This window comes from Alexandromys fortis, unplaced genomic scaffold, assembly GCF_014885135.2.
Source record: "Alexandromys fortis isolate MF-2015 unplaced genomic scaffold, M_Fortis_MF-2015_v1.1 scaffold_207, whole genome shotgun sequence".
Lineage (NCBI taxonomy): Eukaryota > Metazoa > Chordata > Mammalia > Rodentia > Cricetidae > Alexandromys > Alexandromys fortis.
The window spans coordinates 1,971,489-1,997,578 of record NW_026068106.1 but is presented as its reverse complement, the minus strand read 5'-3'; the positions used below and the strand labels follow the sequence as shown (position 1 = coordinate 1,997,578).

At 40.2% G+C, this 26,090-nt stretch overlaps 1 protein-coding gene across 5 annotated transcripts in view; it reads left to right on the top strand.

Annotated features, from left to right (window-relative positions):
- Pkhd1 (PKHD1 ciliary IPT domain containing fibrocystin/polyductin) overlaps positions 1–26,090 on the top strand; it is a 438,845-nt gene that overhangs the window by 143,008 nt on the left and 269,747 nt on the right. For all 5 annotated transcript variants that reach the window (XM_050124099.1, XM_050124100.1, XM_050124101.1 and 2 more), the window contains exon 36: positions 1,292–1,448. In XM_050124099.1, coding sequence (XP_049980056.1) covers positions 1,292–1,448 — 157 coding nt within the window. The remainder of the gene's footprint in view (positions 1–1,291; positions 1,449–26,090) is intronic.

The following is a 26,090-nucleotide window of genomic DNA, read 5'->3' as shown; positions in this document are numbered from 1 at the left end:
TTTTTTTTTCTAGAAATTAAGAAACATACATAAACAGATAAGGTTGTTACTCACAGTAATTTAAAAAATATATTTAACTATGTGCTTTATATCTGGGCTGTACATTTTCCTCCCTCCTCTTCTCCCAGTCCCTCCCGCCCCTCTGTTCCCCCCCCCCCCCTACATTTTCCTCCCTCCTCTTCTCCCAGTCCCTCCCGCCCCTCTGTTCCCATCCCCCGGTATTCACCCCCCCCCCCCCATCCACTGCTCTGCATCTTTGTTTAGGAAAGGATGGGTTTCTCAGGAGTATCAACAAAACAGGGCATATCAAGTTGCAGTAAGACTAAGCACCTCCCCATGTATTAAGGCTGGGTGAGGTGACCCAGTATGAGGGGTAGGGTCCCCAAAGCAAGGCTCCCTTCTTAATGACTGCCTCCCATCTGCCTACATGTCACAAGGGGACTTCTTTGGTGCATATGTGTGGACACTTCAGACATTTGGTTGGAGTGTCAGTATGACAGTTCTGCTGATGCTTTTCCTTGAGGAAACCATATTTCCTATTCTGAGTTTTAAATATTTTCCTTCTTGTTAGTTTGAGAACTTCATAAACCACGTGCTGAGTCTCACATGTGTGGTGACTTTTATGTCTCTGCTTTTTAAAGCCCGTGGCTTTAGAGTGACCATGAAGGAACAGGAAAACTGGAAGTTCTGTGAGTACAACTCAGGAGATGAGAGGCTGACCCTTCTCAGTCCTGCCCTCTGCCCTTCACATAAACCACCGGGCTGTTCATTTGTCATCTGAAGTCGGCCTGCCTTTCACTGGTGCCGGCTTCGGCTTTGTTCAACACAACTTGCTTTCTGAGAGGACAGGGCCGTGCGGAATGGTAGATCTGTGCCCTCCAGAGGAGGAAGGTTCCCATGAAACAGGGACACTTGGTGGCAGAGTCAGGGAAAACCAAACCAATTACATCAAGCAAAATGCCACCCATCAAGAAGAATATTTTAATTCTCTCTAGTCCAGATTATTCATGACATTTTTGTGTAAGATTCAATACAGGTCTGTAAAAGTAAGGCATGGAATCAGCCCTGCCTGTTAGGTTCAAGAGAGTCTGCGCAGAGAAAAAAAAAAATAGAAAAAAAATTAGGAGCTGAGCACAGAGGTGTAGCGTATATCCTTTTTATATTTTTCTTCTGTTTGGGTTAGTTGTTCAAGGAAAAGAGAGAGACTAATATTTCCCGGAGCATTTACCATTTTCCATTGCTCGCTGTGCCATCCTGCTTCAGAAACAAGCCGAATCATTCTCTCTTCCAGTGCAACTTTTCGTTCCAGTTCTGTCGGAGGTGGTCCAGACCTCACAGTTGGTTTCCCCATAGAGTGCCACAAGATGGCGACAGCGTCACGGTGGAGACCGGCCAGCTGCTCCTGCTGGATGCGAACACAAGCCTCCTGAATTCGCTGCACCTTAAAGGTCTGTGGAGTTTGAACAGCCTGTGGTCACTCGGAGGGAGTGAAAAGGGAGGGGGAAGGTTCTGGAGAAGTTTTAGCGTTTGATTGACAGTTTATTTTGAAACCAGATTGAAACGTCTTTTAAAATGAAAAGTAAGAGATGGTCGGAGGAGTTCAAAGCTAAAGGCCGTTCTTTTCCGCTCTCTTAAAGCTCGGAGCTTAATTATTTTATTTTTTTTTTCAAAAACAAGAGAGTTAATAGTGTTCTCCAGGAGCAGCTGTCTTGCCCCAGCCCTTTGTAGTCATGCTTATCCAGGGCAAACCCCACAATATAGCAAAATGCCTTGAAATTGGTTAATGCTGCTGCCTTTGAAATCCTCTGCCAAGAAAGCAATGTCTTCCTGCGTTTACCCTGTTGTGGTTTTGTCTTCTTGGTCCCATGGAAAGTCATATAAATAGGCCTCCTTAGTGCAAAACCATCCACATAGCTCTAGGGTAGAGGAAGTTGGAGGAGCCTGAGAATTCGAATTTCAGCTCATCTACCATGTGGCTAAGTCAGTCACTTCACCTCTTTGTGCATTTAGTTTTGTATCTGTGACATGATAATAAATCACACTTCCTACTTCATGGGCTGATAATAAGAAATAGTTATGAAAGTGCCTTTGCTCATTGTCAGGTGGAAACTGTGTGGGAGAAAGGCTTAGTTATGGATGCCTCTAAAACTTGACACCAGTAGCTACTATAGATGCCGTAAACAACACTTGTATGCACTCTTGTTACAGTAAGAACGTCTCTACACACCCAAACATTTGGAAGAGGATTAGCTAAAGTACTTTTGATATCTCGTCCTTCCTTCCTTAACTTCCTTCCTTCCTTCCTTCCTTCCTTCCTTCCTTCCTTCCTTCCTTCCTTCCTTCCTTCCTTCCTTTTTTTGAGACAGGGTTTCTCTGTAGTCTTGGAGCCTGTCTTGGAACTAGCTCTTGTACACCAGGCCGGTCTCAAACTCACAGAGATCCTCCTGCTTCTGCCTCCCGAGTGTTGGGATTAAAGTCATGTGCCACCACGGTCTGGCTATGATACCTGTTTCTTGTAGACTGAATCAAGATTTTCTGGCCAGTTATTGTGACATTCTTTATTCTGGAAGCTGCTTTTATTTTTCCTTTGTTCCCAGGCAAGAAGAATTCTGTCCCGTCAGTGAATTAGTGTTTTTTAAGAGGTGGAATGTCTGTCATATTAAGTTTTTGCCTGTTTTGTGCTTTCTTTCTTTCTTTCTTTCTTTCTTTCTTTCTTTCTTTCTTTCTTTCTTTCTTTCTTTCTTTCTTTCCATCCTTCCTTCCTTCCTCCCTCCCTCCCTCCTTTGCTCCCTCCCTTCCCTCTTTTTTCCTTCCTTCCTTCCTTCCTTCCTTCCTTCCTTCCTTCCTTCCTTCCTCCCTCCCTTCCTCCCTCCATCTCCCTCCCCTTCCTCCCTTCCTCTTCCTTCCTTTCTTTCTTTCTTTCTTTCTTTCTTTCTTTCTTTCTTTCTTTCTTTCTATTTGTGTATACATGTATGAATGTAGTATGTATGCATGCATGTATGTAGATCAGTGGCTATTGGGTTATGTATGCATGTATGTATGTGACTTAGTGACTATGGGGAATATTATGTATGTGACCTAGTGGCTGTGGTGTGTGTGTGTGTGTGTGTGTGTGTGTGTGTGTGTAATTAAGTGTAGGCATGTAGCTTTGTGGCTATGGAAGTATTATGTATGTATATATGTAATATGGTTTAATGTATTGTATGTATATATGTGGCTTAGTGGCTATAGGGATATGTATGTGTGTGTGTATGTAAATGACTTAGTAGTTAAGGAATGTCAATAAATCAGTATAACCTGAAGACTGGCAATGACAAAGTAAAATTAGAGACTTAGAACTGCATCTCAAAAGTTTTCCTTGCTAAGCTTTAAATGGGCACCATTCCCACAGAATCTGAATTATGGCGGAGCTTCTCAAGGGCCTTAGCCTTTTGTTGACACAACCATTTGAAAGACTATTTCCTATTCAAGTCTTGGATTTATAAGTTTGGTCTCTGGATATACGCTTATTTCTTAGGAATGTTTAACCAAGAAATAGTGTTGAAAAGACAAGATATGAAGGAAGAGGCCTCAGATGGGCATCAAAGGGCAGGAGAAAGGAAGGACCCTGTGCAGCAAGTTTACAGCTTTTCTCTATGAGTTCAGAGATGCAAGTAACCAACCCACTTTCCCCTCACTCATGGTTTCCCATGATCGTTTTAGATTAGACAATATTTCACTCTTGAGTTGTGTAGAATCGATGAGCGGTATTTGGGAGGACACTCTCATTCTGGGGAATGGGAGAACAGGAAGCGGATATCAGCCTTTGGACACTTAGCTTACAAGAGTTCTTTGTAGGGAAGGGAGTTGCCTCCAGAGAAGCTGAGATTTTTTTTTATCATAAAGACACTAATTGTAGATCTAGAAATAAGGAAAACAATGAAAAGACAAAGACCAAATTTTGCTCAACAGATAATTTTTGAATGCTTATTAAGTGGCCTAGGAATTCTCACAGATGTCAGAAAAAGTGAAGAAAACCATTAATGGCAGCAATATTACTGAAAGGAAAATAACAAGTGGAGTAAATACGACAGATTCAAGTTTCTAGTTCTAGCTAAAGCAGTTGATAGATACAAGCAGAGATGTACAGTGAGGAGTGAGTAGTTATTAGAGGTGACCTGTGCAGAGGATTCAGAACATGCCATTTTTTGAGGTGTGTTAAGTATTACAAGTCAGTAAAATATTTGCTGTGCAGACAAGAACCCAGGTTCAATTCCAGAACTCACATGAAAACGTCAGGTGTACTGACATGCACTTGTAAGCCCAGTGCCAGGGAGACACACACAGGGAGATCCCTGGGGCTCACTGGTCAGCCAGTATAGCCTAATTGGTGAGCTCCAGGGCAAGAGCCACCCGATCTCAAATGAAGCTACATAGCATTTCTGAGAATAGCAACCAAGGTTGACGACCTCTACACGAACATGCCCACACATTCTCACACATGTACATCCACATGTTTAAAAGAGAGCATGTCATTTATTCCAGACTTGTGTTTGGATCACATGGAGAATCAAAGTGGGAAGGACTTCCCTACCTTACTTACTGTAATTGCCCGTTTCTAGTAGTGAACCTAATGATAGACTTCATGCTTTGTTTTACCATAACCACCAGTGATTCCTGCTGTCTCAAGCCTCACTTGGTGTTTGTATATGTACACTTACATCAGTATCATTTTATTCCTGATCGCTGTAATTTTAGGTCTGAATTGCTAAACATTGCCACTAATTTTTCCCCAGTGCTTCTAGCTTTGGGGGTGTGTGTGTTTCTTTTTAGCAGAACCCCAATTTGTAACAGCAAGACACTAAATTTTTGTGTGTTCAAGCTTCTTTTGGAGCTGGGCATAGTCTTGTGCTAATACCTGTTCTAAGAAGTTTACATGTATAAGAAGTTTCTTAAAGCAGAGCTGATGCAGTAGTACATGTCTGTACTTCATTTCTTCCTCACTTCCTGTTATGTAAATATGACAGCTCAATCAGCCACTGTATTAGATCATAGGTGATTTGCTAAGGATGGGAAGAAGGAATGTGAAATGATCTCAGGACATTGATGACGCTGGAGTTGCTGTTGGAAGTATTGAACTGGCCACTTAAAAAATTGTAATATATTATTCATTCTTTCATATTTGCTTGCAATGCATTTTCATCATTCTTATCCCCAACTCCTTGTTTTAACTCCTTTTGGATCTACTCCCTTAACCATAACCTCTCCCAACTTTCTATTTTTTTATTTAGTAAATTAATGTTTATTAAATACCTATTATCCATATGGCAGCAGCAATAAATGTTTCATATACATCACACCAATATATACAATTGCCACAACTGTATGAGAAAACTGACACTTTGAGGCCATGTGACTATCTAACATCTTTTTTTATTTTATTTATTTTTATTTATTTATTAAAGATTTCTGTCTCTTCCCCACCGCCGCCTCCCCTTTCCCTCCCCCTCCCCCAATCAAGTCCCCCTCCCTCGTCAGCCCAAAAAGCAATCAGGGTTCTCTGCCCTGTGGGAAGTCCAAGGACCACCCACCTCCATCCAGGTCTAGTAAGGTGAGCATCCACGAAACTGCCTAGGCTCCCACGAAACCAATAGGTCCAGTAGAATCAAAAACCCGTTGCCATTGTTCTTGAGGTCTCAGTAGTCCTCCTTGTCCGCTATGTTCAGCGAGACCAGTTTTGACCCAGGCTTTTTCAGACCCAGGCCAGCTGGCCTTGGTGAGTTCCTGATAGAACATCCCCATTGTCTCAGTGTATGGGTGCACCCCTCGCGGTCCTGAGTTCCTTGCTTGTGCTCTCTCTCCTTCTGCTCCTGATTTGGACCTTGAGATTTCAGTCCGGTGCTCCAATGTGGGTCTCTGTCTCTGTCTCCTTTCATCGCCTGATGAAGTTTAATATTCAGGAGGATGCCTATATGATTTTCTTTGGGTTCTCCTTCTTATTTAGCTTCTCTAAGAACCCGAATTATAGGTTCAATGTCCTTTATTTATGGCTAGAAACCAAATATGAGTGAGAACATCCCATGTTCCTCTTTTTGGGTCTGGCTTACCTCACTCAGGATGGTGTTTTCTATTTCCATCCATTTGCCTGCAAACTTCAAGAAGTCCTTGTTTTTTACTGCTGAGTAGTACTCTAATATGTATATATTCCATACTTTCTTCATCCATTCTTCAATTGAAGGGCATCTAGGTTGTTTCCAGGTTCTGGCTATTACAAACAATGCTGCTATAAACATAGTAGAGCATATACTTTTGTTGTGTGATAAGGCCTCTCTTGGGTATATTCCCAAGAGTGGTATTGCTGGGTCCATGGGTAGGTTGATCCCAAATTTCCTGAGAAACCTCCACACTGCTTTCCAGAGTGGTTGCACAAGTTTGCATTCCCACCAGCAATGGATGAGTGTACCCCTTTCTCCACAACCTCTCCAGCAAAGGCTATCATTGGTGTTTTTGATTTTTGCCATTCTGACAGGTGTAAGATGGTATCTTAAAGTTGTCTTGATTTGCATTTCCCTGATCGCTAAGGAAGTTGAGCATGACCTTAGGTGTCTTTTGGCCATTTGAACTTCTTCTGTTGAGAGATCTCTGTTCAACTCAGTGCCCCATTTTATAATTGGGTTGATTAGCCTTTTACGGTCTAGTTTCTTGAGTTCTTTATATATTTTGGAGATCAGACCTTTGTCAGTTGAGGGGTTGGTGAAGATCTTCTCCCAGTCAGTGGGTTGCCTTTCTGTCTTAGCGACAGTGTCCTTTGCTTTACAGAAGCTTCTCAGTCTCAGGAGGTCCCATTTATTCGATGAGGCCCTTACTGTCTGTGCTGCTGGGGTTATACGTAGGAAGTGGTCTCCTGTGCCCACGTGTTCTAGAGTACTTCCCACTTTCTCTTCAATCAGGTTCAGTGTGTTTGGACTGATATTGAGGTCTTTCACCCACTTGGACTTGAGTTTTGTGCATGGTGATAGATATGGGTCTATTTTCATTCTTCTACAGATTGACATCCAGTTTTGCCAGCACAATTTGTTGAAGATGCTCTCTTTTTTCCATTGTATACTTTTAGCTCCTTTATCGAAAATCAGGTGTTCATATGTTTGTGGGTTAAAGTCAGGGTCTTCTATTCGATTCCATTGGTCGACTTCTCTGTTTTTATGCCAATACCAAGCTGTTTTCAATACTGTAGCTCTGTAATAGAGTTTGAAGTCAGGGATGGTAATGCCTCCAGACGTTCCTTTATTGTATAAGATTGTTTTGGCTATCCTGGGTTTTTTGTTTTTCCATATAAAGTTGATTATTGTCTTCTCCAGATCTGTGAAGAATTTTGATGGGATTTTGATGGGGATTGCATTGAATCTATAGATTGCTTTTGGTAGAATTGCCATTTTTACTATGTTGATCCTCCCAATCCAAGAGCAAGGGAGGTCCTTCCATTTTCTGGTGTCCTCCTCTATTTCTTTCTTCAAAGACTTGAAGTTCTTGTCAAATAGATCTTTCACTTCCTTGGTCAGGGTTACCCCAAGATATTTTATGCTCTTTGTGGCTATCGTGAAAGGTGATGCTTCTGTGATTTCCCTCTCTGTTTCCTTATCCTTAGTGTATAGGAAGGCAACTGATTTTTTGGAGTTGATCTTGTATCCAGCCACGCTACTAAAGGTGTTTATCAGCTGTAGGAGTTCTTTGGTAGAATTTTTGGGGTCGCTTATGTATACTATCATGTCATCTGCAAATAACGAAAGCTTAACTTCTTCCTTTCCAATACGAATCCCCTTGATCCCCTTATGTTGTCTTATTGCTATTGCTAGAACTTCAAGCACTATATTGAAGAGGTATGGAGAGAGTGGACATCCTTGTCTTGTTCCTGATTTTAGTGGGATGGCTTTGAGTTTTTCTCTGTTTAATTTAATGTTAGCTGTAAATAGCTTTTATAATATTTAAGTATGACCCTTGTATCCCTAGTCTCTCCAATACCTTTATCATAAAGGGGTCCAACTTTCTATTTTAATAAGCCTCTGAGTCTAAGCAGATAGCCCATCTGTACAAGGGTGTGGGACCATCCACTGGAGCATGGTTGGCCTGCCTGTGGCTATAACCCTGAGGCAAACAGACAGTCCTTCCCCAGCAGCTAACAGCTTTCTCTAGCTCCTGAGCTGGGGCTGGGAGCTCATGAGCTTCTTCCCACTCTATGCAGAAATAAGTTCCTTTTTGAAATCACCTGTTTGAATAGAAAAGGTGTTGAATAAGATTCCTTGTACTGAAGTCATTGCAATTTGTGTTGAGTTCTGTATGCTAAGGTGTGCCCTATCAGGGTTAGCTCATGCCTTCTAAACTATCACCCCCATGATTGCTTCTCTCTTCAGAACCCTCTAATGACTTTACATCTCACCAAGACTGAAACCCAAGGTCCTTCTTTAACTCTGGATTTATTCTTTGATCTTGCCATCCTTACTCACTACAGCTAAGCACTTCTGTGAAACTACCTGACCTTAGACCTTGGCCCTTGATGTCCTTTGTCTGCAATATTTGTTCTGTAGGTTCATTGCTCATTGTGTTTATATGCTCTCTGAGACAATATCAGTGTATCAGAAAGGGCTTACAGTATATCTTTCCCAAAATTGCAATACCCCTCTGTAATTGTAGACTGCAATTTTATTTCCTGGCTTCTCAGACCTGAATTATCACAGAAAAACTGTATTAATTACATGTTTGGCTAGTGGCTCGGGCATATTTCTAGCTTGGTTTTATATCTTAAATTAATCCATTTCTATTAATCTGTGTATTGTCATGATGATGGGGCTTACCGGTCAAGTTCTGGCATCATTCTCCTTCGGCATCTACACGGTGTCTGCCTGACCCAGCCTTCTTTCTCCCTGTATTCAGCTTTGTTTTCTGCCTTTCTATATTGTGCCCTGCAATATGCCAAAGTGGCTTCTTTATTAACCAAAGGTAATAAAACATATTCACAGCATATAGAACAATATTCCACATGACTCCTCTTATTAATCTCTGCGTTGGTTTGGTTTTCCTTCTTCATAATTTTATTATCACAAGTCATATTTTAAACTTAGTCATTGCTACAAAGTGTGTCTCTTCTCATAGAATAATCCCCATATCACAAAAAATCATGAATTTGTTGGCTGTTGTCTAGTAAGGATATAGAACAGTGTGAAACAAATGATGGAGATTAAAAGCTGCAAGATGATTGTTGCATGAATGAGCAAGCAAATGGTCTATGGTTCAAGGTCTGGGTGAAATCTATTGCATATATGAAAATAATTCTTGATTTCTTGAATATTATCTTTTCCAATTAATTTGCTTTCAGTCTCTTCAATTGTTTCAGTGATACATATCTCTCCTTTTAATTATTCTTAAATTGTTTGAAATAAGCTGGATTCTTGTGATCACGGTAAAGACATCCAGATATATCTACTTTTGTTTTATTCTGGAGTGCAAACACATTTATCTGTTGAGCAATTTTGTTGTCTCTCTTCAGCATTATTTTATTCTAAGTAGAAGAAGATACAAAACTTGAATTTGTGAGCCATCTCTACTTCTACTTCTTTTACTCTCCTTCTCTTGTTTTTGTATTTTTGAAGCAGAGTCCCTAACCAAACTTGGGTTTTAAATCCTTACAGCTGAAGAGGACTTTGAACTTACAATCCTTCTGCATCTAGTTCCTATTGCTAGATTATAGACAACACAGTGACCTGCTGGGGATGGAACCCTGAGCTTCATACATGCCAACCCAGTACTATCAGCCACACATAATGCCCAACCCCCCATTTTTCCTGTTAGTTATTAGGGATACTGTTAAACACAAAAGAGAATTAATCACTTATTACTAATGAGATGGGGGTGGAAATAGGCATCTTGCCTTCATTTCATTAATTATACTTTTTGTGCTTTTATGTGAAGATGCCCAATAGCTAAAGGCATTTCTGAATTAAAACTTATCATTTTTTATTCCAAGTAATTATGAGGAGCAATAAAAACAAAGAAGGAAAGTTCTCCTATTTCAAAGAATTATGCATCCCAGTCAAGGATCTCCTGCAGTTGAGGAAACATTTATATTTCCGGAATGAGGCAATGAATCTCTTTCTCATCTGGTGGTCAAGCAGCTTGATATTAACTGGCTGAGAGATAATAATTAAGAGTTAATTAAGGGAGGACAGACCATCCTCATAATGTAGAGCCTTTATAATTTAGGTGTCTCTCTGTCTCTCTCTCTCATACATGCACAAAAATTATGATAAATGCAAGCTGGTGGATACATTAATTTCAGTATCTAGTGTGTGTATGTATATATAAACATGTGCGTGTATATAAGTGTGCACATGCGAATATGTAATTAAAACATCATATTTTACACTAAAAATACATATAAGAATGACATTTTGTACTTTCTCATTTCTCACAATGCCATTTCTTTAAAACCTTTTTACCAGAAGCTTGCTTCCAATTTCCATTGCTGCTTAGTAATACATTGCTTGCCCTTAATGCGATTTTCTATTTCTTGGTCTACTGGTGTATACCACGACAGTTAAATGCTTGGCAGACTTTCAAGCCAGAAGGAGCCGAGTTAGATCTAGGCCTCAGCATCTACCATCTCTGTGACCTTGGCTAAACTGAGCCCCTATGAGCCTCAGGGTTCTCCTTCCTGGGGCAGTACCAGATTGTAATGACTTCAGAAGTCACAGCAATAGCAAGAGCAAGCTCTTGGGGCGGTTACGAGGCAGTATTACTATGCACTCCTCAGTCACAGGGATGTTTTTAGTTAAATGAGGAAATATTTTTAAAGCCATTAGTTTTTGACAGAGCCTGGCCCAGAATAAGAACTCAATTAACATCCGTTGTTCCTTTTGGACTAAGAGCGATAACAGAGGAGATGGCTGAGAATCAGACCGAAGTTAAAATTTGATTTACAGATAGCAGCTGCTTCTATATATAAAGCAAACTGGATTATATGAAAGAATTAGCTGGATAATAAAGGCCTTGGATTGCTTTTGCTCCTGTTATCTTCAGGATGCGCACTGTAGTGTTTTTCTTTCCTTTGCAAGGGAAGAAGGGGCAGGAGGTGGAAACAGCAGAATCCTCATCTGCCTGCCTCCCTTCTCCTAGTTGCTCAGGATCATAAGGCTTTTCTGGTGCAACTTGGAATGTGGGCTCATTTCCTTCAAAGTTGTTTTTAGTTCAGTTTTAAGGAGACTCAGATCTTTTGGACCTCTTATAATCAGGACTTTTATAGTATAAACATGATTATCGCTGTTTTTTTTTTTTGAGACGAAACATCATTTATTTTAAACAATGCAATATTTTATTTATAATTTGAGAATTTCATACACACCCATAACACATTTTGATTATATTCGGCATTCTCTACTCTCCACAGTTGCTTCCAGATCCATCTTCTACTCCATTTCCTCTCCCCACATCATTCCCATTTTGAAAAATAACTGAGTCCAATCAGTGTAACCCGTGTGAGGTGGAGCCAATGGAGCATGGCTGATTCCTAAGAAAACGAGTTTTCTTCTCCCAGTGGCTATTAATTGGCAGTAGCTCCTCAGCTGGGGTGGAGGCTTGGGGCCCTCCCTGTTTCATGCTGGAATTCTGACTGGCTTGTTTTGTGCAGATCTTGTCCTTGTCACCACAGCTCCTGAAAGTTTATGAGTGCAGTGCCATTTCTCAACTCACTGTTGATCCCGTTGTCAAATTTCCTCATCTTTGGAAAGCTTCTGGGGATTTAGACTACACCATTAGGTGATGAACCCAGCTTACTACCATTTTTTCCCCCGATGTGTTGGCTCTTCCTAGTACCTGAGACACAATATAAATGGAGAAATAATTTTGTATCACGGTGTGATATGTTTGTCTGTTGTGCTAAGGGGGACATGACAGAGCAGAATAACTCATATGGGGGACATGAGGCAGAGGATGGAGAAGAGGCCAGGGCATGATTGTCTCTAATATATTCCTCTAGTGACCTAAGGCCCCCCACAAGGTCCTGCTTTCTGTCTCTCACCACTTCCCAGGGATGCGAATCTGTCAAGGGATCAATCCATTGATTAGGTCAGAGTCCTCTGGATCTAGTTGTCTTGGCAATGTCCTCATACGCACACCCTGAGCTCTGCTTTCTTAACTTCAGTTCAATTAAGTTCATAGTCAAGACTAAGCATCTCTCCAGGTAACTGTATATGTTGTTGCTTCTTATTGACACTGACCTAGCCTGGGATTCTGATGGGGCTTCAGGTCTACTTAGTAATAGAGTGATCAGGAAATGCTGTAAAGAGGGATCCCCTGATATGCCATTTGTTGCCTTTCTTGTTAGCAGTTGCTTGACAGATTGCTCTATGCCTGCAGTATTTGTAGACACCAGCTTTGCTTAAAAGGAAGTGGAGGGGAGAGGCAGGAAGGAGAGCAGAGAAAAATGTAGAGCTCAATAAAAATCAATTTAAAAAAAAACAAAGAAATAGTGAAGTTCCAGGTGCCCTGGTACACACTTCTAATTTCTGGATTGTGGAGGCAGAGGCAGAGACAGAGGCCAGAAGATTTCTGTGAGTTTGAAGCCAGCCAGAATGACAGAGTAGAACTGTATCAAAACTGCTTAAAAGATCCCAAATTACATTATTAGAAATGTATTTCTGTGTAAATGCTATATCTAATATTCATTACAAAATTCAATATATTCAATAAAGTGAAAAATTTAAATGTGCTTAACAGTCTAAAATAAAACTATTAGCTTTTCTGTACCTACCCCCTCCAAAAATAGAAAGGAAGTGGCTCTGATGACAGGCTGGAGTTTTGCTCCTAGTGAAATATTCTGTATTAAGGTTTCTTTCTGGAATAGGATGCTTGGTCAACATGTGACCTGAAGCTGCCAACATTTGTTTCAAATTAGTAAACTTAAAATAATTTAGCTATAAATTGCCTGTGAAGAAGACTGAATTACTTCCTTTGTTGTGTGTGTGTGTGTGTGTGTGTGTGTGTGTGTGCATACACTATAGCATGCACATGGATATCAGAGAACAACCTCAGGTGTTGATCCAAGCCTTCTACCTTGTTTGAAACAGAGTCCCTCATGGTTTGATGCTGCATAGGCCAAGCTATCACAAGGTTCTAGAAATTCTCTTGTCTCCATCTTTTATTTTACCGTAAGAATACTGTGTTTCCAGACCTAGAAAGACAAATACAATATGTATTCACTCATAAGTGGCTTTTAGACATAAAGCAGCCCTAGAGAAACTAGATAACAAAGAGTACCCTCTTAACCCCAGTACTTGGGAGGCAGAGGCAGGCGGATCTCTGTGAGTTCGAGACCAGTCTGGTCTATAGAGCTAGTTCCAGGACAGGCTCCAAAGCCATAGAGAATCCCTGTCTCGAAAAAAAGAAGGTGAAAAAGCCAAAATCTCCTAAGTAAATTGGGAGCATGGAGGTCATGGGAAAGGGTAGAAAGGGAGAGGGGAAGAATGGAGGGAAGTGAAGAAAAATGTATAGCTCAATAAAAACACACAAGAAAAGAAAAAAAAAAGGAATAATCATTGCAGATCGGTACTGCCACATCTGACTTTATGTGGGTTCTGGGAGTCTGACCTCAATTACTCATGCTTATACAGTGATTATTTTACTGATCAAAGCATCTCCATAGCTCCAATTATTTATAAATATAACATCATTTTTTTTTTATTTTTTGACCATTGTGGAAGAGTATACAGTTCTAGGCTATAGGCTAAGGTGAGCAGGAGCCAGAATTGGTGATGTTTATCCTGACTGAAAGTACCCATGGGCTTCTGGGAAAGTAGATGCCCAGATAATTGCTGAGTGAATGAATGAACTAATAACTGAGTTTCTTAAGTGAGAAGACAGGTTAATGTTGATTGTGAGCTTTCTATAGCTGGCATCCTTCCTGGTACCCTCACATGTTACTGGATTCACCCAGACAGTGACCAATTTCATTTGCTATTTGTGTATCAGAACATCAGAGACAAAAGCTTTTTTATGTGAGGGACACTTGCCTCTGAAGCCTGTTTTTTTTTTTTTTTTCCGATCTGACAATGGCTTACATTATTTACTTCCAGAGAACCGTCCCAGACACACTTGATTAGCCATAAATGAAAGATAATCCGTTGCTGTGAGAAAGGACATGCTTTCAAAAGATAGGCAGACAGACAGATAGATAGATGCTTAACAATTTACAGTTTATGTCTTGACAACTTGGATATTGTAATATGAAAAATGCTACCGAAAAGGTCCAGTCCATTCCTAGAACAGCATTTTCAGTAATGAAAGATAAATGTCTTGAACTTTCTTACTTAAACCCCTCACTGGCTTTCCATTAGCCCTTAATTTCCAATCCAAACCTAATATGGCTTACAGGGTCCTTCAGGACTTGGCCTCTCCTTACCTTTCTGTCTCATTTGTTGATTAATGATCCCTAGATCCTATTCATCCTGACAAGAAAGGGAGCTAGAAGTTTGGACTTCTTATGTAACTAAGATTCTTGGGCTATGAGAACTATGAGGCCAAACATTCTTTATTATTGTTGTTTCTTATGCCCTGTGCAATATTCACAGTGCCAGATAAAGGTAGACAATCCAACCCAAGGAAGCTAACGGCATCCTCAAAATTGCTATACAGAATAACTTTGCCTTGATTTCTAATAGAGCAATTATATCTGAATTATATCTGGAAGTCATTTAAAGACTAGAATTGCTCAAACGTGTGGTGGTGTGAAGGAAAAGGAAGATTGAATGCGTTTGTCAGGTATGACTTCTATCAGTTTGGGGCAGAATTTCAGGGAAAAGATGGAGTTTTATTTTTGTGTTTGTTTCCTTTTGCAATTGCTTTCTTTGTGAGGACTTCTGTGACTTTAGGAACCCATGCAGTTAACTGAGACCTTGAGACTTACACATAGGAAGTGCTGTGAGTGAGGGATATGGCGGTCTTCTGTTGCCCTAAAGGGAGTCAGTTTAGTCAAATAATTGGTAACAGTACCTGGAATGACAGGCATTTATTTATATTAATGTTTCAGTTCTTTTAAATATTTACATGTAGTTCCAAAAATATGTTTAAACTTATAATTAGTGTAGAATTGATTCAGAAAGAACAAGTAAAAGTCTAAGTGAATTATAACATTTACCTCCCTGTTCAGTTATCTTAAAACAGGTCAGTTCACTACATCAGGTTATTACCTGGAACAGTTCAACTCCACAAAAAAAGCAATTGAAAAAGATACAGAGACCATATGTCTTTACATATATACTTCCATATCTTGGAGAAGGTCTGGGAAATAACAGGAAATATTTATTGGATGAGAAAGAGAATTCATCCGTAATTCCAAGTTTGCATTCATTTTTCTGCCTGTTTTAGATGGGAGCAAGTATGGCAAGATTGTGGACACCCAAAGCCATGACATAACTTACCTGTTATAATAAGGGACACCTACAGTTCTCAGCATCTGGTACTCAGTCATAGCATCTAAGTGTAGAGTCACCATCACTCCCAACACATCTATGTTTTAAGATATTCGTTCAGGTCTCACCGATACATGATCAAGTTTGAAGAGAGCCGAAAACCATAAAGATAACCCATCAAGATGTCAGCAACGAAAGGCAATTAACAGTACCATTGCTCTTTTCTCAGTGACCATTTGACTTGTATGAAGAGCAGTGCAAACTGCACTGGGCACACTGAATGGGCTTCTCCTGAGTGTAGCATTTTAGGTTGGTTGCAGTTCTTTATCCTGTTGGGAACATCTAAACTGATGAAGACTATTTCTTCCAGCTGCTATTGTTTGTGACTGGGAGTCAATGGTTTTATTTCAGATACGTTTTTCCCCTTCTGTGCTGCCCATATCACTGCAACACAAGGCTAATTAAAGAATTGGTATGTGGTTTCCATTCCTGGGAGGTGTATAATTCTCTTCTGGCATCCCGAGAACCATTTTTGCAAACACTTTCAGTTCATATTTTCTTTTTTTAATCAGGCAGAGACATTACAATTAAAATACCGTTAAAGTGATTCTGGCAAGTCTTGCAATAAGCATGTTTTTTAATTAAAGAAAGAACAGGGGCATGCATAAGCAGCATCAGCTAAAGGGGAAATTTTCAGCCGATATCTGCTTTAATTGAAAGGTAAAAGAAAAGGAGAAAAGACGCAGTAGCCTTTGCTTGCTTGCTGGTGTGTAAGTGGCTTCATCCCAGGTTGCTAAGCTGAGGTGTTCTGTGCTTGATTAATTAGTAGCCAGCCAGAGAGTCCATTGCTTTTGCCCCTTATCCTTAAAGCCTGATTTATGCCTCACATTCTCCATGAATATGTGAGGACTCCGACTTCTATTTCCTGAGCTGCTAGTGGATAGGATTATGGAGCGTGGACTGAGCTCTTGGGGGCTCTCGTTTGCCAGCCAAATTGATTTTCCGCCTCTCTGGCCGGGGACAAGCCCACCTCGAAGGCTTCCCAGGCTCTGCTCCAGTGGATCAGGCACAAGTCTAATCTGGATCTTGCCAACAAAGGAAACCGTGTGGCGTGCACCTCATCACGATGCACGCTTCGGGCTGTGGCCGCCTTGCCTAATGCTCCTCTCTCCTGTTCTTCCTCACCTCCTCGTAGCTTCCATCCTCAAAGCAGCACGGTACAGCGAGTATAGCGTCATAGCCCACAACTTCCCACATCGCAGCTAGCACCCCCTTATCAAGGCATAGTAGTATCCGCGCACCCTAAATGTGCAGTCCCCTGTCACTCTCTAGAAGTGCTAATCCACAGACGCCCCTGACTATCCATTTGACAAGTCAACAGTTGAAAAGTTGTGATATATAGGCTGCTAAATTATTTACAAAAATATTCTGAATGAAGGTCAGTCATTGTAAATAAATAAATTGGGTAGTTTGCCTCTCCCGATTCACGTAGTTCAAGGTTTGAGAAGACAGATGATCTAGTTTGGCGACAGATGTCATCTAATTAATGGGGAATCTCGGATTCTTTTTTGGGTCTTGCATCAGTCTCAGTCTCTACCAAAAACGCTATCACTGTGAACCGTTACTCCCTTAATTCTGCTAAAATACTGCATATAACATTTGGCATCCACATTACCACCTTCACAGCTCTTAAAACATTCCCCAGAGTCCATGCATTTGCAACCTTCTGATTACTCAAATCTATTTAAATCTTATTATTCTAGGTTTTATGTGGGTATGTGATAGATCTTCCCTCTCTGTCCTTTTGCCCCCCTCTTCTGTTTTCAGTCTACTTAGCCTCTGTAAGAGACTTCATTTACTTCCAGAGCTTAAAGTTGTATTTATTCAACAATACTATTTCCTATGGCCCAGGTACTGTTGTAGACACACAGACTAGAGCTGTGGATGAAGCTAGTAAAAAATTTTCCTCTTATGGAGTTTACTTTTATAAGGAAAGAAACAAATAAGGAAGTGAATTATGTTTTTTTTATTATACTTCCTATTTCCACAGAGCAAAATTCAGACTGGTTTAAGATGGGCAGAAACCCATACTGAGGAAGGGTCACTAGGGGACTCAGGACACATCATGGGTAAATGCTTCAAGATTGGAGGAGGAGGCAAAATGGTCAATGCAACAGGAACACTTGGTCAAGAAGGGAGTAACAGGAGCCTGAGCCAGAGAAGACTGATGTAGAAGGGTCTAGAAAGCTTTGAGAGTAATGGGGATGAGTGTAGGATTTTAACATAGACGTGGACCATATGGTTTCCATTAAGAGGACAAGCTCTTCCAATATTACTTCAGGACTGAGACAAAAGTGACCTAGACTTTAGGAGTGTATATACAGGTAGTGAGAAATAGCTGGACTAGGAGGGTAATTTAAAGATGCGATGTATAAAATTTCCTGAGGGGTTGGTTGTGGGGAAAGAATGAAAGTTGAGTCTAGTGTTGTGGGACTCAGCAACTGGACAGGATTAACTAGATTTCTGAGGTAAGGGGAGTTTGGGTTTTGAATTGCTGAGTTTAAAAGGTAATTGGTCATTCAAGTAGAGATATTGAAAACAAAGATGGGTATATAAATTGAGTTGAGGGCCAAGATTATTAGGCTTGGAGATCAATGTTTGGGAATTATCTACAACTAGATACATTGATTTTTTTTAAACCCTTGAGTTAAAGGGGGACAAAGGAGGTGGTGTACATACAATGCTAAGAAAAGTGGCCAAAGGGCTGGGTCTTGGGACACAGGAAGTTTCTTAGGTTGGGATGACCAGAAAAATCAACTACCAGGGATATAGATGCCTGGGAAACAGGAGGAAGCCTAATGTAGTGGCGCTTTAAAGCCAGCACCTGGGAGGCAGAGGCAGGTGGATCGCTGTGAGTTCAAGGCCAGCCTGGTCTACACAGTGAGTTCCTGGACAGCCAAGACTGCATTATGAGAAGGAAAGGAAGAAGGAAGGAAGAGGAAAACCAGGACCAGGCAGTACTGGGCAGGCGAGGGGAAGGAGTTCCAGGACATAGTAAATTACAAGGTAATCAAAGATTGAGACTGATATGAATGAAATTTGTGACCTTACAGCAACAGTATGGTAGAGCCATGAGGCAAAGGTCTAGCTGGGGGTGGGGATTACAAAAGAGAAAGGATGGAAGAATTGAAGGTAAGGAAAGGCAGCTCTATCAAAGACTATTGGTTTTAGTAAAAATAAGTTAAAGTTTTTTTTTCTTGTAAGGCAGTCATCTTTAAAACTGTGTATCTGTTTTCCTTATAAAACAAAGCAAATGATTTTGTGGTCATTTCAGATGATGATTGATTATACAGTTAGCCAAAAGTTTGTTTTAGTGTTCCTTTTTTCCCTTCCAACATCAGCTAGCTGCTAAAAGTCTCTTTTACTTCCCCTTCAAGGAAATAAGAGAGGTTTGATGGAAATGAGGGGTTACATGTAAAAGATGTGTTCGTTTATGTATTTAGAGGGGAAGCGGCTGTAATGATGGTTGATTGATTTTTATAAAATTACCCAAGACCACTTGTGAAGATGCAGTCCGCTTTCATTCAAGTCATAACAAGCAATTTTAAAGTCGTACCAAAAGGCTGATTTCAGCCCTGCTCTTTATTTTAGCTCTAAGAAATGGGGACAGACTCTGTAAAGTAGAGACATAACATCCTCCTACTGCCCTCCCGTGTTCAAGTTGCCTTCCCGTAAAGCAGCCCATTCTAGATTGATTGCAAGCTGATTCTGTGAGGATGGAAATTCTGCGGCCTTTTCACAGGCTTAGAGAAAGTATCAACCTTAGGGTCTTTCCACAGGAAGGCTTTCTCTTTGGCTGCCACAGAATTATTTTATATACAAAGAACTGAATTCTTTAGCAAACTTCCTTCACTGCGAATATTTCTGTTCGCTGCTACTGTTGAAGCAAGGGGATGCTTTTTAGCGGTGTTTATGATGTTGTGTTCATTATTTCATCTAGTCTTAGCACTTTCAACACAAAGCAGTTCTTTCTTTGGACCAAACTCTTCTCCCTTCATTAGCATCCTTATTAGGTCCTGTCAGTAAATGATGTTTACCGATGTTTCAAATTCTCTACCAATTTGTTTCAATGTGTTTAAAACTGTGCTTAATCTTATAACGGGCAGAGCCCTGCTTATGTATTTAGCCACTAATCCTTGTAATCTGTTAGATATCCCTTTTGGAAAGAGGGGAGGATATCTCCATTAACAAAATAAAAATAAACCACGTAGAAACAGGCTACAGGCAAACCTACTTAGGTTAACATGTTTTCACTTAAATACTGCTCTGAGAACAACTTCACTTAATTAAAATGTTGCCAGGAAATGTTTGTGGAAAGAGGTAAAATACTGGAGTTGTTTTCGAGTAGCCCTGGGTTCTAATTCTGAGCTTTTACTTCTCTTAGTTAAAAGAAAAGCAAGCTTCTCTAAGCCTATTCTACTATGTGAAACACAGAAAGAGGTGGTTATTTCACGAGCTAATTTTCAAAGGTTATTTCAAGTAAACTGCCCAATGAGTTTGGCCTATAGGAAGTATTTAATAAATATCTGCTACTTCTTTTTTTTTTTTTTTAAAATTCTTTGCTTTTGGAGCAAGTAAGTTGTGCTAGAACATATTTTCATTATAATATACATGGGAACAATAATAAAACCTGATTCTAAATGTAATCAAAGCCTAAAATGATTTCTACAGTCTTATTTGAAGGGTGATTCTAAATGAACTATACCACAGTTAATCTCAGAAAAACCTGGCTTCTTGTCTTCATTAGTATCAAATGAACATATACACACATTCTTAAAATATGATTAAAAATTTGTTCTCTATGGGAGTCTCCTGGCTTCACCTAGTTTTTGACTGTGGGTTTCTGTATCTGCTCCTATTAGGTGCTGCACGCTGCCTCTCTGATGACATTTGGTCATCTATGAGTATGACAGAATATCATTAGGAATCATTTCATTGTTTTTTTTTTTTTGCCAGTTGCATTTGGTTCTTTCCTGGGTGTGGGCTGACCAGCTTCTGGTTCTTGGCCATCATGAAATGTTAGGTGTGTGGGTCTCAAGTTGGAGCAGTCATTAGCTGGTCACTCCCTCTGGCCACTCGCACTGGCCTCTCCCACAAATCCTGCTTCCTCATTACTCCAGCCTGTTTTTCAGGCAGGACACATGGTAGGTCGAGGGTTTTGGCTGTGTTGATGATGCAGTCTCACATCTGGGAGCCTTGTCTGGTTCTATTGGATGTCCAGTTTCAGCTCTGTATCTCCCAAACTAGGAGACTTTGCTGAGGTCATTCTCATAGATTCCAGGAAGTTTCCACTGCACTAGGTTTCTACATCTCCCACCCCCAAGTTCATCCCCCCCCACAATTCCAGTCATCTCTCCTAGTACTCTTTTTTTTTCATTCACTGTTTTACTGGACCCCCCTGTTTCCATTTCCATGCACCCCAGGCCAGTGAAAAAGTCTTTTCTATTTTCCTTTCCCAGGGGGATCCAGTCATGACCTCTTGAGCCTTCCTTGTTACTTAGCTTCTCTCTGTCTGTGGATTATAGTATGAGTAACCTTTAATTAACAGCTAATATCCACTTATGAGTGAGTACACATTATGGTTGTCTTCTGGGTCTGGGTTACCTTTCTCTGGTTAACTTTTTTCTAGTTCCATTCATTTGCCTTCAAATTCATGATGTTACTGTTTTTAACAGCTGAGTACTACTCCACTGTACAAATGTACAACATTTTCATTATCCATTCTTCAGTTGAGGGACATCTAAGTTGTTTCCAGGTGATGGCTATTATGAAGAAAGCAGATACAAACATAGTTGAACAAGTGTCTTTGTGGTAGGATAGTACGTCCTTTGGGTATATGCTAGTTTGAAAGAAAATACCACCAAAGGGAATGGCGCTAATGGAAGGTGTGGTTTTGATGGAGTAGGTGTGGTCTTGTTATAGGAAGTGTGTCACTGTGAAGGTGGGCTTTGAGGTTTCACATATGTTCAATCCATGCACAGAGAGATTAAACACTTCTTGTTGCCAGCAAGTCAAGTGTAGGAAACTCAGCTCCTTCTCCAGCACAGTGTCTGTGTGCCTGCCACTAAGTCACACCATGATGATAATGGACTAAAACTCTGAAAATGTAAGTCACTCCAATTAAATGTTTTTTTTTTTTAATAATAGTTGCTGTGTTTATGGCATCTCTTCACATCAACAAAAAGCCGAATTAAGACAATGCCCAAGAGTGGAATAGCAGCTAGGTCTTGAGGTAGAGCAAGTCCCAATTTCCTAAGGAACTGCCAAATTGATTTCCTAGTGGCTGTACAAGTTGGCTCTCACACCAGAAATGTAGGAGTGTTCCTCCTGCCCCATATCCTTGCCAGCATGAGCAGTCACTTATATTTATGATCTTAGCCAGCCTGACAGGTGCAAGATGGAATCTCAAAGCAGTTTTGATTTGCATTTCCCCGATGGCTGAGGATGTTGAACATGTGTCTCAGCCATTTGAGATTTCTCTATTGAGACTTCTGTTTAGGTCTGGACCTCATTTTTAATAGGATTATTTGGTTTGTTGATGTCTAGTTTCTTGAATTCATTATATAGTTTAGATATTAGCTCTCTGTCAGAGGTGGAGTAGGTGGAAATACTTTCCCATTCTGTAGTCCGCCATTTTTTGTCCTATCGACAGTGTCTTTTTGCCTTTCTCAAACTGTCTATTGATTGGAACTAGAGGGGGTCAAGGACACCATGAAAATACAGCCCACAGAATCAACTAAGCAGGGTTCACGGATACTGAAGAGATAATCACAGACCCTGTATGAGTCTGAGCTAGGGTCTCTGAATGTGCATTAGGTTGGCATAACTTGGTGTTCCTGTGGGACTCCTGTGTGGGAGTGTGGGTATTGCTGATGCTTTTGCTATGCTTGGGTCTCTTTTCTTCTTTCCGTGTTGCCCCCTTCACCCTTGATATGAGGGATTGTGTTTAACCTTATTGCAATTTGTTAAGCCATGTTCAGTTGATATCCCTGGGAGTCTCTCCCCTTCTCTCTCTATTTGAAAGGAAACAGAGGAGGAGTGGATCTAGGAGGAGGGATGTTTGGGGTTTGGGAGGAGTGGAGGTAGTGTGGTCTGAATGTAATATATGTAAAGAATAAAAATTTAAAAAATTCTGCCATCTATTTATCACTGCACAAAATAATAGGCTTTCTTGAGTCAATTTCATGGATACTTCCTATGTACTTGCATCACAACCAGGCCCTCCTAAGCCCTCTTTTTATATTCCTTTCACCTTCCCACCAGACTCTGTCCTCTTTCCAAATCTGACTACATTATTATTTGGTAGATTTTAGATATGAATGGCGGAGGAAGGAGTCTTAGAGGAAACAAAAGGATATTACAATAACACATAGTCACAAGACCAAGTCATGAGATCTCATAAATGGGTCACAAATTTGGAAGCCATCCAGTTCAGTTTAGTTATAGGTGAGAATATATACTGAGAGGAGGTATGCTTTTAAAGTAGCATATTTTAAAGCCACAGATCATAATGGGAGAAGATGACTGACATGACTAGATGACAAGAAATAGACATACACCAATAAAAAGCAGCAAAAAGTAATCAATAAAATAAACCTGATATCCTGACAGATCTCATCTCTTGTATGGTCTACTAATGCGAAGTGAATATATTCTTGCTTTAAATAAGGTTGATCTACTATATTAAAATCTACTTGCTGAGGCTCCTTATGCATTTAGTTAAAATCTTTTCAACGAGAATGCAAGAACCAAGGGATGCTGTATGGTCCTTATAGTTGGATATCAAATGTTCTAGAGTTAAAAGGATCTAGCAGGTGCATGGTTCTCCCCTCTACTTTGCAATTGAGAAAACTGAACTGTTGCTAAATAATGAAACTGCAGGTTCTACTGAGGGTCAATCAGATGCATCTAACAGGACTGGAGCATGGCCTTCAGTATTTGCTCAGCAAGGTCAGTTCTGATTCACTGACTCTTTACAGTGGGAAGTCCTGCCATACAATTTGTGGTCCCTCAGTCAAATGTAATTAGTGAGGATATGAGTGATGAGAGTATAAATTTTAGTTGATGCCATTATATGAACTGCATCACAGGGTTCATTTCTTCTTTTTTGTTCACAATGGAGTTCAGATTCATTATTAACATTTCTAGTGTGATGACGATGACTGGAAAAATTAATATCATGGTTGTGATGGGTCTTTTAGAAGCTTGGTAAGCAGAGGGCTACTGTTCTTCAGCACCAGGCCCAGGGATTCCCAAAGGGGAGATTCTTTGCATTTAAGACAGTTTTTTTTTTCTGTCTTGTATGGTCTACACAGGGTATAGATTGGTGTGGGATGTCCTCCTGTATGTATGAATATATTTCATAACTGTTGGTTAACAAAGAATGTTGAAGTAGGAGCGGCAGGGCTGCGTCCCTGGCACCCGGCCGCCCGCATGGCTAGCTTATGCCCAGAAATAATTACACGGAAACTGTATTCTTTCAAACACTGCCTGGCCCGGATCTGTAGCCTCTTATTGGTTAGCTCTTACATATTGTTCTAACCCATTTCTAATATTCTGTGTAGCCCACGAGCTGGCTTACCAGGGAGGATCTTAACCTGCGTCTGTCTGGAGCGAGAGAATCATGGCGACTCCTTCACTAAGCTTCTTTCTCCCAGCATTCTCTTCTGTCTACTCCGCCTACCTAATTTTCTGTCCTATGAGGGCCGAGGCAGTTTCTTTATTATTAACCAATGAAAGCAACAAAAGAAGCTGATTTGACCATAGCCAGGCAGAGTGGAACCAGGTAGGAAACCCAAGCAAAGATACAGGGAAAAAGAAGGGGGAGTCTGAGAGATGCTAGCAGCTACCGGAAAAGCAACATGTGAAGTAATGCCACAGTTAAGTGACAATACACAGATTGATAGAAATGGGTTAATTTAAGAAGTAAAAGCTAGTTGGTAATAAGCCTGAGCCATCGGCCAAAAAGTTTTAATTAATATTAAGCCTCAGAGTGGATATTAAGGAACTGGAGGGTGGGAGAGAAACCTCCAGTTACAATAGTTCAAGAGAGAAGTCAATACTGACAGCAGTGAGCCATTAGAAGTCAATGGTTAGGTAGTGCCGTGGCCATTTTCTAAAGTGAGTGGACATTAACAGTAGTTGGGGAATGAAGGTGGGAAGTATAAAGCAACAGACACTTGCAATGAGTGGCCATCAGTATGAGCATAACTTTAATGAATTTCATCTTAATTCTTCAGAGAAACTCCCTTGAATACTTTATAAAATGATGAATTAGATGCCTAGGCCAAGTCTGTCTGAAGTATTTCTGAACAGAAGAAGTGTAGGAGTTCTTGTCCATGTAGACATCTTATGACTGTTACTGATGGTGGCGTGTGGATTGGGATTTGGGACTGAAGACTAGAAAGTGTTATGATGATAGCCAAAAATGCTGGAGAGAAAGGTCAGAGAAATAGTCTCTGCATTTGACAGCTGGCCAAACATTTCTTGATCATTATCTCTGCATTAAGATGAAGGCGAAGAAAAATAACCACAGGCATCTTAGCTCTTTCTGTTTCTCCTTTTCTTCATTGTTAACTACCTCCAGTTGTTTCTGGAAAGCAACTTAAATGCATGAATTAGTGTACTGAACACAAGACAAAGTTTAGCTATTGAATAGTCTTTGTTGTGTACATCCCCTTGCCAACATCTCCCTTGTAAAAGTAGGATCTGCACTTTGAGACATTTCTAATATCTTTCTCTCTCTACATTTATATTTTGCTCAATTTACTGTGATAATGTCTAATATCTCAAATAGAAATATGCTATCTTTTTGGAGAAAATTGAAGTAAGTATTTGTTCAGATTTGCATCAGATTGTCTAAAAAGATATACCTTTATACTTATTTACTGAACAATTATATACCAAGTTCAGTTATCTATCAGCTGCTGTTACGTACTTCAAATGAACAAAATTGGTCATTGCTTCCATAAAAAGTGCATTCTGGTATAGAAAGAGCAGAAAATAAAGACACAAATAGGTAATATGTCTTTCAATTGCTAAAAAAAAAAAAAAAAACAACCCACATGGTACTTGTAAGTAAAGAAAGTGTTTACTGATGTTAGAAATCTTGTTTGAGAATGTAGAGTCAAACGTTGTAATAGAACACTTGCCTAGCATGTACAACGTCCAACAGCAAATGGATATCTCCAACACCAAAACAAATGAACAAACAAGTAAAAACAATATCAACAAAAACATAAAGCCTAAAGCCAGACCATAAGATCTAGCAGACAGGCCAATATGTTTGAAGCATGAATTAGTCAGCTTTTGTTAGTATAATAAGATACTTGAGGCCAGATACTTTGTAAAGAAAATTGTTTTATTTCAGCTGACATGGCCACATAGCATTGAAAAAGCTTTTGCAATTTTTCCTTCCCTGCTTTTGCATTATTTTATTGTAGGATTATATTTATATCTCTTTCTATGCACACTCTCTCCCTCCCCCTATAAAGTAACAGGATTCAATCAAGACTCTCTAATCTCTTATTTTATCTCATCTCTTTCAAAAGTCTCCACCTCCAGACACAGAAACAAATCAGAATCAAGGCTTTTGTA